We start from the raw sequence: 19,392 nt of genomic DNA on the forward strand, positions 1-19,392 counted from the left end.
CTTTCTGCCAAGTTTCTTGCGACGCATTCTTCTTGGCAATGATGGTCTTTCCGAAAGCGGTGGTAGTTTAAAAAATGACTTGTAAAAGTGCCCATTGCGGCCTATTTACTGAATAAATGATTTGATTTGATTTGAACCCCTGCTTGAGAGCTCATAGGTCAAACCATTGGGCTATCTCGGTTTTTTATCTTATAATTTCAGTAACATAATTTTTTTTACTTCTCAACAGAACATTAAATCTATGCGGTTCATCGGTATCCTTAGAGCCCGTAAAAAAGGTGTTGATGCGATGCCCGCATCTAGAGTCGCTGAACCTGGCCGCGTGTCGTGCCCTGCCGCGCGGCATGAAGCGCCTCTACACCGGCAAGGAACTACAAGACCTCAAACAGAGCCTCGACCCCACAAAGGCCAAAACCAAAGAAGAATCTGACGACGATTCAGAAGACAAACAAAAAGAATCTAAAAAGCATCCCCCTGAATCAAAATCTGATTCTAACATAGACAAGACTCCCAAACAGGACGAATCCGAAACCTCAGCTGCCAAAACAGACGCCAAATCTTCAGAAAAGTCTTCCTCCAGCGTTTTCCAAGAACCTAAGAGTGTATCTGAATATATTACTAACGTTTCCGATAAGAAACCTGAAGCACTCGCTAAGTGTTCACCTGATAGTAAAGCGGAATCATCGACGAGCAAAGATGCGAGCGACGCGTCCGGTAATACTCCTGAGGGTAAACGCTCATCGAGGGATACCACTCCCAAACTCCTCAGTCCCATCGTACAATCCAAACCTGATTCTTCTTCTACCCCTAGGTCTGATTCGGCCAAAACAGATTTAGGCAGCCCCCACTTTAGTCCTGTCTCAAAACCTGACAGTCAAGTCCAAAATAGTCCTGAAGTACAAGCAGAAACTTATAAAGGTAATTCCTGGAACCTTGGACAATTCAAAACCACTCCGACTCATAGATCTGAAGCTAGCCCTCTCAACCGCTTAGACAGTCATAATAGAGTCAAAGCAAGTAAAGTCATAGAACAATGCAGTCCGACCACGTCTGTCGAAAATAAACTTAGTCCTGAGGTTCTCGGAGTTAAGCAAGACATAAAGAATCCGAATAGTTGGAATTACGGTAATTACAGTCCCATGACTAGACAAGACAGTCAATTTTCGTCTCAAAAAAGTCCATATTCCGCGCAGCCGAGCCCAGCGCAGCCCAGCCCTTATTCGGCGCAGCCCAGCCCCTACTCGACACAACAAAGTCCGTATTCATCCCAACCGAGTCCTTACTCTGCGCAGCCTAGTCCTGACACGAGTCAAATTGTTAAATCAGATCTACCTAAGTCTGGAGCCTGGAATACGGGTAATTATAGCCCAATGCCGAAGCATCATCCTCCGTTTTCACCTCACCCTTCGACTCATACCAGCCCTGACCCAGGTTTAGGTGTAAAAAATGACACGCTCAGAAATAATCCGAGTAAAACTCCCGGACAGTACAGTCCCATGTCCAGACAAGATCGCTTGCATCAAAGTCCTTATTCTCCGCGACCTAGCGTAGAAAATGTGGCATATACTAATAAAAAGAGCCCAGGAGTGGGAGCTTACAGCCCAATGATGCGGCCGGACTGCCACCTGCCGAGCCCCGATGGCGGGCAAACTTCAAGAGTAGTCGCTGGCGGGCGGGGACAGGACATATACGGGCGACACGTCTCAAAGCATCCGGAAATGATGCAGAACGCTCCGCCGGCGCCGGATATGCCCATCCCGTGGGGACTTGACCGATTCAATCAGATGAGCAACCCGAGCATCGAATCTCTGGTATGGGGCACGGGTGCGGGCGCAGGCGCGTACCCGGCGGAGCCCGCGCCCGCGCCGCCCGCGCGCCACGCGCCGCGCCTCGACAGCATTCCCCCCATGCTGAGCACGCCGCCCTCGCAGACGTGGCCCGGCCTTCCCGCGTTCGACTCTAGTGTTCGAAGACCCAATAACGAAATGAGTGATCCGTGGACTTTAGGTCAGTTCCGTGTAGAACCGCCTCACCAAGTGCACAATACTTTCGTGGAACAGAACGTGAGCTTCGACTCGCTGAGCTCGCACATGGGCGCACACGCGCTGCCGCACGGCTTCCTGGACGACGGCTACTCGGGCTCGCGCGTCGACTGACCCCGCCCCCGCCCCCGCCCCCGCTCCATCACTACTCTGTATGTAAACATATTGAACAATTATCTTGTAGAGATTGTAAATAAGATTATCTTTTTTAGATGTAAGGTTAACAAATGTAGGATTGCATTCAAATTATTTTGCAGTCTACGATAGGGAGAAGAGAGCTGAATATTTTAAGTAAATAATTTAATCATCCATCTTAGACGTTGGATTATACAATACACTGAGCTAGATTTTAGAGTGACTTTAGTACGATACCAAAATCTGATTTCTTACCGTTAGAGACCAAGATGATATTGTTTTACTGACGCGGTAAACATGCTGAGCGCTGGTACTGGAAGAAGGCATAGTTTCTTTTGCAATAGAAAATGGCACCATAAGAAGTTATAAATCTAAAATCACTACAATTATAAATCTAAAATGTTATCAAATAGACGTCAAAGTGGTACTAATATTATTTACTAAACTGCAATTCAATTTGCTGCCTATTTTCATTTGTTTATTATTAAAAACGAAAACTATGCAGTTTTGCAGTAACACAGACGTCTTTGCAAATACGATTATATTTTGACAATCCGCTGGTACAAATATATATCTGTGTTCAAACACATCAAGTAACAAAACTGGATACAAGTTTAATTTTTGTATATCGTTGTATATTAATCTGTATATATTGCAAGGGCCTTTGCTTTTCAAGGACGGTCAAGTTTGCAGATTTACCTCAGTAGTGTATTACGAAATAGTGCCTCAAAAGTTTAATATCCATTTCGTAAGTAGGTATTAGATGTTTAGCCGCACTGCAGGCTGGGTGCTGGCCGCGCCCGCCGCCTGTTGGCACCGACAACTGCATGCAAACACTATACCTGGTGCCATCCACGAAGACGCGTGATTTTGTCAAAATTAGACACATTGTAATGAGAACCACGGCACGCGTCATCGTTAATGACTACCTATATCCGCTTACATCACATACACGCCAACTTCGAGGCTTTATTTGTCGTCAACTTGGTCTTGCAATTAATTCATTAATCAGTTGCAGTATACAATTATTATGGAATACATATAAATAAATATAAACATTCCTTTCGTGTTAAATTAATATTTACCAGTTGTTTTCAGATTGCAAAATATTATCTCTATACACATACGTATATATGTATTGTTAGATGCGTTAGATAACTGTTAAAAGCTGATTTGTGTTTCTCTTTCAAAACATAATTCTTTTGCGATTTATGTGATATCTTTTCCCTATTTTAATAAATTCTATACTGATACTTGGTCAATGCGAGTAAGTAAGTGAGAAAAATCATAATTGATTTTGTAATATTTTAAAACAATTTTCAGGATTACATAAACAAAGTTTAAACACAAGGCAAAAATGTTGTTTATGGAAAAGTACTCAATTTAAATTAAAAATGGATATTTTGTTGAAAATGCTTTAGTGCACATAACGTAATGGTAATTTAGATCGAGCCGGGCATCTTAAGAGCAGCTGTTAATTATATTATTTAGATTTAGTTGTGGATTTATGAGCGAAAAAGGTTGGACATATCTAAAATCATTAGGTCATTCACTTACGAGGTCAGGGCGAGTGACGGCATACAAAAGGTATTGGTCAATTCTGCGACGAGCACAGCTGAAAAATGCTTGTTGAAAACAACTAATACAGTAAATGGACCAATAGACAAGAGATATGCTGGAGGTACTTCTATGCATAAATTAGTATTGACTAGCATCGACTAACAATAATTTAAGAACGTGAATGAGGTGGAAGTAACTAACAAAGCTCATTAAGCTACTGACCTGCCAGTCACTTGCCTGATCCTAGTAGTCTGGTATAACCTTGCTCCGCAATTGCATTGTCCGGTCCACCTTAAATGTTGGACGCATCTGCCTTGACCGCACCGACCGACAACCTTGCAAAAGCGAGGTCAGAACACTGTTAGAGTTTCCATAAGTTTACGCATACTGCGATGGCGGGTCGAACAGTGTAATAGATGCATTTACCGCATCATGGAACCATGTCCACTCTTTAACAACCGTACGGTAAATTTACTTAAAAATGTGGGCAATTAATTAAATACATGATATCTATCATTCTTTTTTAGATTCGCGAAGCCTTGTACTCTTAGGATAAAGTAATGTTCTCCACGTAACTGCCATTTGCCCTCAGTTGGTTTACAAATTTCCAAGCAATAAAATAATTCACTGTTATTTTTAAAGCATTATAGTCTAGCAACCAATTCCTATTCCCAAGCTCTATGTAAAAACGACGTTAGCGCTGTATAGTTGCATAGAAAAAGTTAATATTTCGTCTTCACGTTACAATCTATAGATATAATTAATTGTAAGTACTGCCATTACAGCAATATTGTAAACGTTACATTTTCAAAGAGCAATATTATCGTTCAAATAGTACGTGGCTTGTCTATATTACCTTTTGTGGGATATTTGGTGCGACAAAACGCTACTGATACTGCATCGCTCGCACCACGCGTTGCGTTCTTCGAAAAGAAATGGCTTTAGTATAATGTCAACCAATGTGAATATCACACGATTACAATATTATGTGTTATGTTCACAACGACTGCAATTATAACTGTGGTTGATGATTTCATTTCATGTTTTAGTTTTATCACAAATATAATCATGGCAGGAATTATTTTATACATTTTATATTTTTATGTGATGATTTTTTATACGAAATTAAATCAAAATCAATTATTATTAATGCGTAATATGTCACGATTATGTACTTTTTTGTATAATTTTTACCAGTTTGATGAAATAATTCAATGATTCTAGCATTTACATGAACCTGATATATGTATATTGTTCAACTGTCTTTGTGTAACAGTCAGCTATTCTATTTTTTTTGCATATTTATGTAAAAAGAAAAATGGTGACTGATTGACTGGTTCATCTCATCATCGTACTGCCCAAACCCGTAGGTCTAGAAAATTGAAATTGTGTATCACCTTTATGGCTTTATGATGATGACAAGGACTAAGGACGACTTTCTCGAAATTCCGTAAAAATATGAACTTATTCAAAGTTTCAAAAAAACCACAAAAGTAACCACCGTAGTAACATATTTATAATATATTTTGAGTGGTCCGAATAGATACTTATTTTTGCACTTGACTGTACCTTAGGCCCTGTAGCACTGCGAATTTTGGCCGCGCGGTTTTTTTTCTTGCAATTCTATATCACATTGAATCTTATACGAGTATCCGCAATGGCGGTAAAACATTCGAGCGGGAAAAAAAATTGATCTGATGCAAATTGAATGCGATGTAGTACGGATTTAATAATTATATACGGATATATAATTCGCGAGAATAAATATCGCGCGGTGAAATATCGCAGTGCGGATTCACCCTTAAATTTGATCAGACCTACTGAACTAGATTTTGCCCGTGACTCCGTCAGCGCAGAAATAATGGAAAATTACCCACCGAAGCTGCTCTTATATCCGAAAGTAGTCCACTGTAAGTAGTATTAGTAGTTGGCACAGTAGTGTACCACCATTCTATCCTCTATTTCACTCCTTTAGGGATTGAATTTCTTGAAACCAGTCCTTGGTACTTACCTACCAGATAAATCAGTCAGTCAGTTCGCTTTTTCTTTTATATTATATAGATTTATTTATTGTCATTACTAGGCCAAACAAATCCTTCTCGCTGCCGGATTGCTTGGCCACTTTTACTAGTAAATACTGTTTACCTATACGACTTTATTCATCTTCCGGAAATAGTATGGTCAAATAATAATTGGTCTGTTGAAAAACAATTGAACAGTGATCTATTGAGTATAGTTCAGTTTTAGTAGAAAATCGAAACAAAGCATTTGAAACAAACAAATTTAATTATATTACGAATCTTAACTTCATAGCAATAAGGAACCACGTATTTTTGTACCGAGGTCTCGCTCGAAATATTAAACAAAGTAATAAAGTTAGCTTAATAAATCATAATCCTAATTATGATCAAAGGCGAGAACAAAGCAGTGAGCATAGGGACTTCTAACTTTTCGACTGATTTGAGTGAGTTACTACTACTTTTAACATAAGATGTTTATCTTTATCATTGGTAAATTAACTTAATGTAGATTTTTTGTTGTTAAGTAGGTAGGCATTTTTTTTTTCAAAAGTGCTTATCAATAGTTTTGATCAAAACAATTGTTAACTTTATTTTATAATTAAATTAATAGTTTGAAATTATCACTTAAATATTCCATCAGTTTGCTTAATAAATTTTGTTGTACTCATGCTTTTTAATAGTTCGGTAGAAAAAACCGATTGATTTGTCTGTCCATTTAAACTCTACTAAAATCAATATTGTGAACTATTTTGCACTCAAGTGAAAACGAAAGTGAAAGTCCCGTTGCATTTAAGTACTTTATATTCAATGCTCGCTGCTAGCCATGATTATCAATTTCAGTGTTTGTATGTAACTATTTTTGTATTTATTTGTATTCATGAAGCAATATAATAATGTCATAATGTATAATGTACAGTTAACGTCATAAATAAGTGATCACTTTTATACCTTGTCAGTTTAACGTAATGTTTGAAAAGCCATACGAAATTGTGTAACGACTGAAAGCTACTAGGTAAAGAAATGATCACTTATTTATGACGTTGACTGTACCTATGGGCTACATTTAAGGTGTATTGTTAATATCAATAAAAATCGATTCTGACAATTGAATAATGATGCAAGTCAAGTACAAAGTGCTTTTATAAGTTATATTACGGTACACGCTTAGGTAAGGAGTGCCTGCCCGCGCGGCATGCCTGACGCCTGTTGCCTGTTCCGGCATGGGAATAGCGCTGTTGTTAGTAAGTAATTACCTGCTGCATATTATATTATTATCATGTATTTAAAATCCTGACAACCACCAAATATTATTTCCACTACCCACATTAGCCTTATAAATGCCTAATGAGTAACTGAAAAAAATATTTTATAATAAATAGTTTTATTAACTTATTACAAAATGAAGAATATTACCTATTAATATTATACATAGAATGTATAAAATATAATATTAGGTAAATTTTAATGTTAATTAATCGTATAGGTGCAGTAGTACCTATGTATAAAGTTGACTAATATTGTTTACTTGTAAGTTCTGTTATGTAGAGATTTTTGTTTGTAATATTGTTAAACTACTGCGTGGACTTCTTTCCCAGGTGGTCCAATTTTTATAACCTAACCAATAAAATATCGATGTGGTTGTACATTTACATTTTGAATAGAATGTACTCAATTTACTGAACTTTTTTTGTTGACAACTATATCCCATCCTTTTATAGACCAGTTTTGTTTCACCTTACATCCTTTCCTGTCTTGTCCAATGCGATAAAGAACTACAATCAAAGATACCTACTAATTAAACTCATTATAAATTTTAAGGACGGTGTTGGGTCAAACATTTCTACTTAAGTAGCATCATAATAACTGCCTCGGTTTTCATCACAAAATTACGGATTGCACAGGATACCTCTATCAAAGTGAAGAAGATCACCTTTTTGGCGGTCAAGAAAAAATTAAAAATAACATGAACTGCCAATTCATACATTTTTTTTATTTTCATATATTAAATTTTTTCCATAATAATAATTTATACACATGGTGAAACATTACATTCCATTATTTTCGAACAAGAGACTTTTCTGAAAATATCGCTCATATTAGTGATGTAGGTACCTAAGTAGAGATAGATTTGACTGATTAGAATCACCTAATTAAAATAAATATTTCTAATGATGATAGATCTAAATGCATCTACTTATCTTTTATATTTTAATACTTACTAAGGGTTGAATCGTGCAGATTTTAGTATTTAAAGTTAACCCAAGTTTAAGTTACGAATGCTAACAGTTTATGTAGAAAGTATACTTAATACTCTACTTTCGGGAAAGTCCCTCGTTATATTCCACCCCACATAAAAAACGGAATTTGAAGAACAATTTGCAGTTATGTATTACTTTATATTCGCTTTTGAGCGCTAACACTAACTCGGAATTGCACACTTCAAGCGATAACATTTACAGTTCATTAAATGCAGACTAGTCATTATTTTAACAAATGTTGTACATATAAAATCTAACTTCATAAAAATGATTATAAATAATCTCATAATACTTACTTTAACTTTATGAAAAACGGTTTAGACAGGTTAATAAGAATAATAATAAATAAAATAAGAACCATCATTAAGTACCTAGTGCAAGCAAACTTAAATGTTAGCACTACTAAATGACGTTTTTAAGCAACCTTTTTAAATATTATCTGGGCTGCGTCGTGGTTAAAATGATAGATGCAAGACCTCGCCCTCTTTAAGAATATTAATATAACTTAAGGACGCTAGAGTATGCCAAGAGTTAGCACCTAAACAAGGGCGCTAATTTCTTCTTAAATCACATTATTGAGATAAAATGCTTGAACATTTCCAAAAATTCCGCAAGTATTAGTTGATCTGTCTCTTTATACTCAAATACTGTAACTTTTCGGCTGTAATTACGTCAATACAATACGTGGCTTGTTGCTAAATATGAAGTACGGCCCACGGCGTAGCTAGGATTTTGTTAGGCGTAGACAAACCAAGAAATATCTTTATTAATAGGCTTCCTACGTAATATTACCTAATTTACGGTGTGTGAGCATTCTTGCATTTTCTAGCGCAGCTCCTCCCTGCGACAAGCCTAACCGGTGGCTAGAAAGCCACCCAGTGTAATTATAGGCGTTAAGTGTTACAAGTAAAAGTATAAAAAGGTGGTATATAAAAAGTACAAGGAAGTAGTTTAGGACAGACACCCCCACCATTTTTTTAAGAATTTTATTCTACCATTACATCGGCGTGGTTATTTATTATGCTCACCCACGCCAAAATGCAACTTTCTGGTACTAAAGGTGATTTTCCACCGGCGAGGCGAGACGAAACGAGGCGAGGCTAGAATTGAAATTGCACTGGACCTTTTCCACTAAAAATTGGCGTTAATAGCTATCGCGAGCCCGCGGTGACATTAATAGTCACCGCGAGAGTTAAAAAGTGGGTACTCCATTAACACAAAAGAGCCGTGTAACCAGTTTAATCAGTGCGTGCAACCATCTACGTCACGTATAAATAAGATACTTAAGTATGTAAAGGACAGTTGCAGGGGTCGCGATTCGTGTTAACAGCGACCTCTAGTAGAAATGGCTTGTACTATCATGACGGTATTCTCAAGTAATAAACAGTAGGGCTACTACGAAATTCGAAAATCGAAGTTCGTATCGCACCGTCCCTTCGACGCTTATATTATTTAATACGAGAGTGAGAGGGACGGTACGATACGAACCTCGATTTTCGAATTTCGTAGTAGGCCTGCAGCAACGAACAACAAAACAACTATCGCGCGAAACGTCGTGCTGTTGCATTCTCGCGCGCCCGCCGCGGGCGCCGCCATAAAAAAAAATCAATTCTCGACTCGCCTCGCCGGTGGAAAAGCACATTTAATTTATACTTTTTTTTATTCGATCGGATGGCAAACGAGCAAGTGGGTCTCCTGATGGTAAGAGATCACCACCGCCCAATCCCATATGCCATGTCGGAAGCAATACGGTTTATTTTTATAACAACAATTATTTTAATTCAAATCTCGCACATCCTCGTCAATGCTTACTATTTCCACCGAAGATGCGCTAGGAGAGGATTGAAAATTTGCTATACAAATTTAAATTCTCGTCTCGCCTCGCCGGTAGAAAATCACCTTAAGAGTTCCTAAGCTGAGCCGCAGAAAAACGGACGGATGTGACGAAACAATAAGGGTTCCATATTTGCCATTTTGACTCCAAAACCCTAAAAAAGAAATATATTAATATATTATGTACTAAAATAACACACTTATCTAGATATTCGTTGTAATATTTGAGAACATAAAAAAGAAAACCTTTACTCAACAAGTTTGTAAGTACCTAATTAGAATGATAGGCTAACTTATTTCAATAAATTATTATGACGGCGCTAGGTATTCTTGTTAAGGGAAAAGAGTAAAAGTAAGTCTTACTTTTGATGAAGTTGTACAGTTCAAAATAAGATACTGAAAATTAACTAACGTAAAAAATAATTGTTTTTTTTTTATAACAAGGTGTTAATTAAATAACTGAAAACCAGAAAGTAGTTAGCTCAGAATCGAGATTAGAATCGATGTTATCGAGATCGAGAGTAGACGATGTTTTAAATCAGGTTGTGTTTGTGTTTTTAAATCCCTTTTTTATTGTGCCCAGTACAAAAGTTACGGCTGCAACAGGCGCCAGTTAAATATTTTAGCGGTATGCATACTATTTCGATAATTTAATACTGGCCGGTTTGCTGCCACTGTTGATTTTCTTCTAAAAACGTCAAAGCGCAACTGACAAAAACAATCATGAGTGTAGAGTTAAAAATTAAGTAGAGTTACTAAAACTTAAGTAGACTTAGCAAAAACACCAATATATGTATTTTAAAATAATGAAGATATTCAAAAATATATCAATTAACTTACTTAAAATGAATAAATAATTTTGGGGTGTCTGAGGTTTTCAGTTATTTAATTAACACCTTGTATAATCAATCACATAAATAAAGAACACCAACACAGATCAATAATCCACTTTTAAACTTCGACGGTGTGGTGTAGATATCTGTCTCCTACGAATAAATAATACGACTTATTATTTGTTCGTAGTCTCTCTTATATTATTATTTCTGTTATAATTATGCAGAGTTTATGGTTGACATTTTAACCAGGTAGGTAGTTCTTATTTTTTCGCTTTGTCGCTATACGCGTCCTTTTCTTGTTATCGTAGGACAAAGGTGCACCGATACCGAGTACCGAGGTGTACCGATAGGACAAAAGATATCAACCGTGCTAGACGTGCCAGCATTAAGCGAATCCTTCATATGGATAGAGCGAAACGACTCGTATGCTTACAATTACAGATAATATATACTAAAACATTCAACTCAAATGCTGTCGTAATCATCCTCGCTGTAGAAGTTGTCGATAGGTGTAGGTTCGAGCAGCGCGCTCTGAGGATTAGTCGTCTTTTTCTCGCTCTTCGACTTCTTGTGCTTATGCTTTTTCTCTTTCTTCTCTGATTTCTCACTACAATCCCCTTTGTCTTTACTTTTCGATTTTTTCTTTTTGGGTTTCTTTTCAGGCTTTAACAGAGAAACGATTTTTATTAGGGAAATTCGTAATACACAAATACTACATTTTCTATTGTAAGTAAATCAACAAAACATCTCACCTTAGCGTTAGTTTCCTTTGCAACGTCAGGATCTTCGCCACCTGAAATTTTACTCGATCATAGTAAAATATTCATTCATCAAATTAACCTTCTAAAAAATAAATTTAAAGTACTATCTATAGAGAAATTCTGTAAAGCTCATCGAGTCCCCGAACTAACCTTCAGGCGACCTTCTAGCGTCGCCAGCCCATAGCGGGAATTCATTCTCCATCGACACCTGCAAACTGTGATCACTGCCCGCCAATTCGCTCTTGGAGGTACTATCGTTGTGCACACTGACTTGTCTGGCGAACGTCTCTTCCAACCTCGCCTCCTCTTGCTTGATAGCAGTCTGCTCCGAAACGATGTCTTGCACCATAGCGTTGTAGTCGAGTTCGACGTCGTCTTGTTCTACTGTCACTTTGGGATTTGTTGTTTCATTGTCACTGAAGAAAGAGACAAGAATTGAAGAAACAAAAATAAAAGACCAATCGGTTCATTTGATGGTTCACATGGCCACTCTTGGAGACAGTCAAATGAATAACCAAATATTGACTCGTAACGTAAATTTCAGCAGGCTTTTGAACTCTGTGCTAAACAAAAGCATTGTTCACGTGCCCGTGTCACATTGCTACAGAGCAGTTCCACATAGTACAATATCGCATCATGCACAAGCTTTCGACACACTGAGGTGGTTTCCGCGGAAGAAAGGTTGATTTATTTAACAGTTGCCAATCGTAAATAAACAAGATTTCCGCTCTTATGTGGCGAAGCCCAAACTTTTAAAGGTGCTGATTAACTTGAACAGATACACAAACGAGTAATGTAACAGGACATCAAGCATTCACCGTTTTAAAATTTGTCGGGTTGAACATCGAACAGCGCCAAGCATAGAGCCTAACATTGCTACGAACATTTACACGATAATTCTAGGGAACTCTCTAGTAAATGCTCGCCAAACATTTTATTATTCATGATCCTGTCGGATGGACACTTACGAGTAGCAAAAAGCGCGAAGGAAATTTATCTCTTCGTCTTTTCGCTTGAATGCTCGCTGAAAAGCTGTAATGTAACATTCGCCACAATACTCATTCATTACAAGTGAATGCTCAAGTTTATCAGCACCTTAATATTAACAGGTTCCCTGTCCCATGAGGCACATGTGCCTCATGCGTGACTTTACTGGTACGTCCATAAGGCCTCATACCCAGTGATGTAAATAATACAGTTGTTCTTTAAGACTCATTATATTATATTATTTTTATTATTTAACCACATTTAAAAAACCATTTAAAATTACTATGGAGACATTACATTGGGGATATTGCATTACTTTATCATTAGGTACGGGGACGTGTCAAAAGAACGCTACACATTGCTTCGAGACAGGGAACCTGTTAAGATTTCGCGCCCACCTGTCACTTTCATAGGCGACCTCTTGGTTGTTGGACATGGGCGTCAGGTCATCCAGGAAGCTGCTGTCCAGTGCGCCGGCGTAGAATTCGTCGAGCGCGCCCGTTGCTGACTTCGTGCCGGTAGATGGCGTACTCTGATCGCTGATAAATATAATACAAATTATCTTCATAAGACAAAACAGATAAAAGTGGGAGGAGTGACCTATGAAATAGTTATCCACAAGGCGACAAGGAATAACGCACATTTGACTGAAAACATCGGATATATTGGTTAAGTATGTATGGTAAGTATCTAAATTAAAATAACTATGAAAAAAAAAATATAAGAATCAAATTACACTTTCTAGATTCTTCTGTTTATTGGCATACGATACAAATATTATTCGTTTGCTGTGCGCAAAAAAATGCGCGTTCGGTTCCCGTCCTGGAAACCCGAAAGTCAGATGAAATCTTGATGAAATACCTAATCTACTATCGCAATTGCGTAGAGTCATGCAGTTACATGAACAAATTAGGACCCGCATAAGAAGTTAACTATAGAGGGTATTGGCAAAGATTTTATGAAATGATCAAGAGTTGACGGGCAACGATCGCTCGTACGTACCACCATTGTTTTTTGTATCTATTTGGCCAGTTATAAGCTTCGCGACGTGTAGCTACACAGCAGCCAAAATAGTTTTGTCTGGTATATACTACATTACTGATGGGTTAGGCAGGTAGTATGAGTAATAGCCACTAAGGGGCTGTTTCACCATCCATTGATTAGTGTTAACTGACGGTTAGATGTCTCCGTCTATTCGAACAAAACAAATAGAGACGGCATCACACCTAACCGCCAGTTAACACTAATCAATGGATGGTGAAACAGCCCTTAAGTGTGAGTAGTAGCTAAAAAGCAGTGTTTAACACCGAACCTTTCTGGATGATTTGGTCGAGACGGCGTCACGTCCATACTGACCGCCGGCCGCTTCAGCAGTTCGGGACTGACGAATTGGCTCTGCACACCGTGTTGGGCCTTTATACCCATTGGATTCAATGACTGCGCTAGCTGTAATTTTTAATTAACACAATAACAGATCAGCAATAACTCCTGCACAGAGCAAGTCCAAGATGCACTGCCGCAGTAGCGACCACCAGCAAACAGCAATATAGTTTGGCAAGAAAACAAAGATGCGAATGACTTGCCTCTTCTTTCAGAATCTATTACTATAGTATTTGACATCTACAATCTTTTTACCATACTTTTTATTTGTCAAATTTTTGACAAAACGCTAGTGTATTTTCAAGAGGTGAATATTTGCCTCTGTCAAAGTTTGGTAAAGTAGAGCACAGAGTACCTTTTTATATACTGAGAGAGTAGAGTGCCTTACTAGAGGATTAACGTTAGAGGGCACGATGGGCTTGCCGGCGCCGAGGACGATGCTCGGCGAGCGCTCGTTGCTCGGCCGCGGCTCGGGGGCGGCGCTCTGCCGCCGCTTGTTCGCCAGGCGGTCCAAGAACAGGTTGTAGTGCGATTCTTCAGAGTTCTGAACAATTGGGTACCTTAAGTTTTCTAGGATGGTCCATATTATATTTTAAATCTGTTATAGACTTATAATGTAGCCCACTACTGTACATAGATATATTTTTTCTCTTTCCGCTTTTTTTGTAAAAATAAATTGAAACTTTATTTCGGCAAACCACACGTTTCGTGAGATTAATAGGTTTTGTGTCTTGGTCTGTTTGATTTTTAAAAATGCGTAATCGATCAGCATCATCATACTCAAACAGGGATAGTGCGTAAAGGATTAGGCAGGTAAAAAAAGATAGTTCTTACTTGAAAGTCATCCATTTCTTTTTCAGCTTCTTCCATGTCCTTCTGGTTTCTCTGTAGCTGCTCTAATAAACTAGTCCTTTGCAGCCTCAGGAACGGCACACTGAGGAACTTGTGAAGTAGTCTCAAACCGAACCCATTCCTCATTGACGATTCCGCGTAGCGCACAGCCGCGGTTCTTTGAATACAATGAAAACGAAAAGCATAACAAAACAGCAAACCAAGCAAGGTGATTTAAGTAGAATTTAAGTTTTTATATCAAAAACCTGAGTATTATAATAGTAGTAACATTATTCAGTTTGAACTAAATATAAGTATTTGTTTAAAAAAGCATTTTCTGTAATTGTACCTTTATGGACTGTACAGTCAAGGAAACTCAATCATGTACTAGGCCCTAAGTACCTAGGGTGAAACCTTTACATAACCAATTTTGCTGTGATTTCTTTGGCAAATGTATGGGATGTCAACATGACATTAGCAGCACAAAGATTCCACCCTGGCACGTGATTCAGTTTCTAACTCCAGCTTGATCTGCCCACAAAGCCGTGGTTCTTTAAAACAAAATCGATTCCCAAAAATATCACGTCCACTATCATTCGCCTTCGTCTCGGACATGTATGCACACCAGTCTTCCTCGCCAAAATACGGGTTCGAGACCACTCCCTATGTGAATGTGGCATGGACGAGGGCACCCTCGAACACATGTTCTTCCATTGCCCCAAAATTGTCACCCCCCTATATGACCTCCTCCCTCCTGATATCCCTCGCCCTATTAATTTAAATTTCCTCCTTGCGATAGCGCACACTCCTCTTATAACTGTATTATACGTACATTTATAAAAATTAACAAACTATTTTTGCAGGTAGTTTAACAATATTTATGTTTGTGTTGTCTAATTCTAGATTCTCATCCGAGTACCGCACGCTGAAGCTACCGTACAACGGCTAACCGATAGTGTCTTTTCCAACCTCGACATTGGCGGAATCATCGATAGTATCGATGGAGCTATACTTTCAAGAATTGAATTGAATTGATTCAGTTTCTTCAACTGTATAAGTATTACCATCCTACTACTTTTGTATACCAAAATTCAAACTAATTCACTAATTGGATACGGGGCAAATTTAACATACAAATTTCAATTACAAACATACCCCCAAACACCAGGGCAAGAAACTAAACAAAAGCTTGTAACAAACATCCACATTAATTTTACCTTGTAAGTTTCGCATGTTCAAGAGCTTGCTCTATGTGATGCGGATGCACCTGTCGATGATGCTGCATGTCACAGTGGTTGCCGAGGATGACCACTGGTAAGTCCGCTGGTACGCGGGACAACTCCTTCACAACATATTCGAAAGTCCTGCGTAACCATAAAGCTGGTTTAAAATGATTGTAATGTAAGACAATGTTATGGTACAAAATAAAGACACCAAGCAGTATTGAAAGTAGGAGTGATAGCATTGGATATGATTAGGGTTTAACCCCGGTACTGAGTTTGTTATGGCGAGAACCGGGAATTCGCGGTTCCGTTACCGTATTTGTATGGAAATTCAGTACCGGGTGCAAACCCTAGATATGACTTAGGAGTTGCGTATCAATTTATATATTACAGGTTTTTAAATGTCACTTTCAGTTGAATTTACATTCACATTACAATCTTTAGTACCTGGGCGACCGAAATTTGCTTGGCCTAAAACTCAATAATAAGCGTTTTCCCAGAGATAAGACCAAGCTAGATAGATTTGTTGTCCCCAAAAACGCACACATACCAAATTTAATCGAAACTGTTGGAGTCGTTTCCGAGATTCTGATTATATATACAAGAATTGCTCGTTTAATAGATAGATTACGTTGCAAAAAGCTGTTGAAATTTACCAATGGTGTTTGAATCCACAAATTTCGTAAATAATGATGAATTCAAATTGTATTAAAAATAGTGAAACATACCTAACAAAATATATTCTTTTTTTACATTTGTTGAAAATTTACATTATATTGAGCTTAATATCATTATCACCATATAAAGAGTATAAACAAACAATATTGTTCAATAACACCAATGGGCTTGATGAAGTCAAAACATCAAATGTATGCAGTAGCATTTAGCGAGAATAAAATACCAGCAACATGCAGCAAGTATGTGAAACATATAAAAAAAGCCATACATTTACCAGATGCAAAAAACTCAGTAGTGTTGGCGGAAAAGTACATTAAACATAGGTTTTTATTTGTCAAACAGTGACACAAAACCATTTGACTGGTTGTATAATAATTTAAAGTAAATCCACTAAAAACAATCAATTTACTTATTAAAAATATGTTAAGATTTACCAAGGCTTTGTTATATCAAGCATCAGTATGACACCTGTAGCATTTTTGTAAACATCCAAAAATGTAGCATCAAGTACAGGAGTCTCATAGGCCTCGTCTTGGGTAACTGCAGCCGATTGGTTCTCTAATTTTAGGCCAAGAGGAGACTTCTTTTTTGTTCTGCCTTTATCAACCACTTCCCATACTTCTACCTAAAATAATGAAGACTTAAAATAGTTACTGCATATCATTACTATTATTATTATTTTGGCAAATAAATTTATTCTTTCCGTCTTTCTTTTTTTTCTTTCATCCTACTTATTTTTTTCCACTGGAATTGGGTTATGTTGGACAGTTATTTTTGATAACTTTAAAGAAGTCAATACTTTTTTTTACTTTTGTTGAAATGAAAATATCCCAAATCAGGAATAACCCAAAGTTAAATATGTATTAGGTAGTATTTTAATAGGCTAGCAAAGGGTAAACATTGACATGTTGGTTGTTTGTTGTTGGTATGCAGGCAAACAGAAATACTTATCCTCCTGGAACCTGACTTTTTAAAACTTTATTGCTTATGCCCTAGATGTGGTTCACCAGCTTTGTTATTTTGTATATTATTTTTAGAGATGGGCCGGGCATTCAGCCGAAATGCGGTTTAAAGGTCAAACATTTGGCACTAGAAAAAGTAAACCTACTTGGCTATTAAACATCTTTATTACAATTCGCAAATTGAATTGAAAAAAAATCGTAACAATTTTCACTAACTAAATATTGAGAAATTAAGTTTATATTTTTATTCATTAAAGGATGTATTCAACAATGAAATTAAACAATCTCTTCTTATCTATCTAGTTGTATTTAAAATTTACTAGAGGCAGGTTATTGAACTGAAGTTCGGCGGATTTTTTATATTTACCGAATGTTTGGGCGAAATTCGTATTTGGTTCAAATCACATTCGGCCCATCTCTAATTATTTTAAAAATTTTAATATTCCTTTTTCAATGAACAGTTTGTACTTATGAAGTACATTTGGCCGTTATTCTTAGTGTTAATTTGGTCCTTTATAAAGAATGCGAGGGCCCACGAGAATATAGGTAGTTCATATGTAAGATGGAGTATGGAATGCAACAACAATATACATAATTTATTATTTTTTACTTTTGTTTGCGCATAAGACATTGTAAAATTACCAAATTAAATTTAGCACACTAATGATTTCCAATTGACATTGTTAATGTTCAAATTCATTAATTAGTACCTTGGCAACTAAACTTTGTTTGGGCTGAAACTCAAAAATATACATCTTCCCAGAGCTAAGACCACGCTTGATCTATTAGAAACACTTCCTCTTAGAAAATTTCATCAAAATTGTTAAAGCTATAAGCCTTGGGCGACCGAGCTTTGCTAGGGCTAAAACTCGGTAACAAGCGTTTTCCCAGAGATAAGACCTGCTAGATCGATTTTTCATCTACAAAAACCCCTACATACCAAATTTCATCGAAATCGTTGGAGCCGTTTCTGAGATCCCCGAAAAATTTATACAATAATTGCTTGTTTAAAGGTATTAGACACAAGAATTGCCTGTTTCAATTAAATGTATTATATACTTACTTTAACTATGTGGTCAGTATCTTTGTATGTCCAGTGTATAGGAGCTACTTGAATTTGATCCGTAGGAACATACTCCTCTATAAAAGGGCCACCTTGCAATCGCTGCAGCAGACATGATTTGCCGACATTCCTGTCACCCTTAATCAATATTTTCACTAGAAAAAAATATATCAGAGAAGTTATTGATTGAGTAAGTGAAATCTTTGAGAGCAGCCAGAAATTAAACAAAGTATATGACAAAATCACGAAGGTCCAGTCTTGAGTTGAATGTTAGCAAAAACACCGACACATGGTCTAGCAACTTATTCAAATTTATGCTAATAAAGAAGTACTAACTATTAAAGTGAACTCCTCTTGAAAATTTCTTCTGTAAAGAGGAAGACATAGGCACTGGAGCAGTACATCGTTCATCGTTGCTTCTTGCTAATTTTTTGAGGGCGGAAAACATAACAAAAACTTTCTGAGCTACCCTTAAATAATTCTTTTAATGCTCCCGTAACATACAAAATCGAGAAACCAAATCCTCTTCTATGAAGTCAGTTCTATGATTACCCAAATTCTACGGTTGTAAAATTAGTTAGATATTCAAAATATAATAGATTGTCGAGACTTGTCAACAAAATTAATGTATGCTATACTGTGTCTGTCTGTACTGTATGTAGGAAAATTTCACCAGTTTGGTTGACAGCATGACAGCCATGACAGCTGGTCAAAATGTTGCCAGCCTTGGGATTTTTATTAAATATTGTTTTCAGAAAAAGCGCCCACAATACGAATCAGTCAAATGCCGATCCCAGACATTATGCAAAGATGTTGTGCTAC

At 37.3% G+C, this 19,392-nt stretch overlaps 2 protein-coding genes across 2 annotated transcripts in view; one reads left to right on the forward strand and one right to left on the reverse strand.

The window, feature by feature from the left end:
* The window catches only part of Fbl6 (F-box and leucine-rich repeat protein 6), a 32,810-nt gene extending 25,376 nt beyond the window's left edge, over positions 1–7,434 (forward strand). The window contains exon 10 of the mRNA XM_074086699.1: positions 230–7,434. Within this exon, the coding sequence (XP_073942800.1) occupies positions 230–2,156 (1,927 nt within the window). The 3' untranslated portion in view covers positions 2,157–7,434. The remainder of the gene's footprint in view (positions 1–229) is intronic.
* A 260-nt stretch (positions 7,435–7,694) lies between these two features.
* LOC141427365 (rab-like protein 6) lies at positions 7,695–19,269 on the reverse strand. Its single transcript, XM_074086712.1, has 11 exons — positions 18,907–19,269; positions 18,571–18,725; positions 16,980–17,170; positions 15,862–16,008; positions 14,648–14,822; positions 14,202–14,357; positions 13,746–13,879; positions 12,832–12,972; positions 11,597–11,862; positions 11,438–11,478; positions 7,695–11,348 (listed from the first exon to the last, which is right to left on the reverse strand). The coding sequence occupies exons 1-11, from the start codon at positions 19,016–19,018 to the stop codon at positions 11,151–11,153; spliced, it is 1,716 nt and encodes a 571-aa protein (XP_073942813.1). The 5' UTR covers positions 19,019–19,269; the 3' UTR covers positions 7,695–11,150.
* Positions 19,270–19,392: the final 123 nt, after the last annotated feature.

This window comes from Choristoneura fumiferana, chromosome Z (assembly GCF_025370935.1).
Source record: "Choristoneura fumiferana chromosome Z, NRCan_CFum_1, whole genome shotgun sequence".
NCBI classification, from domain to species: domain Eukaryota; kingdom Metazoa; phylum Arthropoda; class Insecta; order Lepidoptera; family Tortricidae; genus Choristoneura; species Choristoneura fumiferana.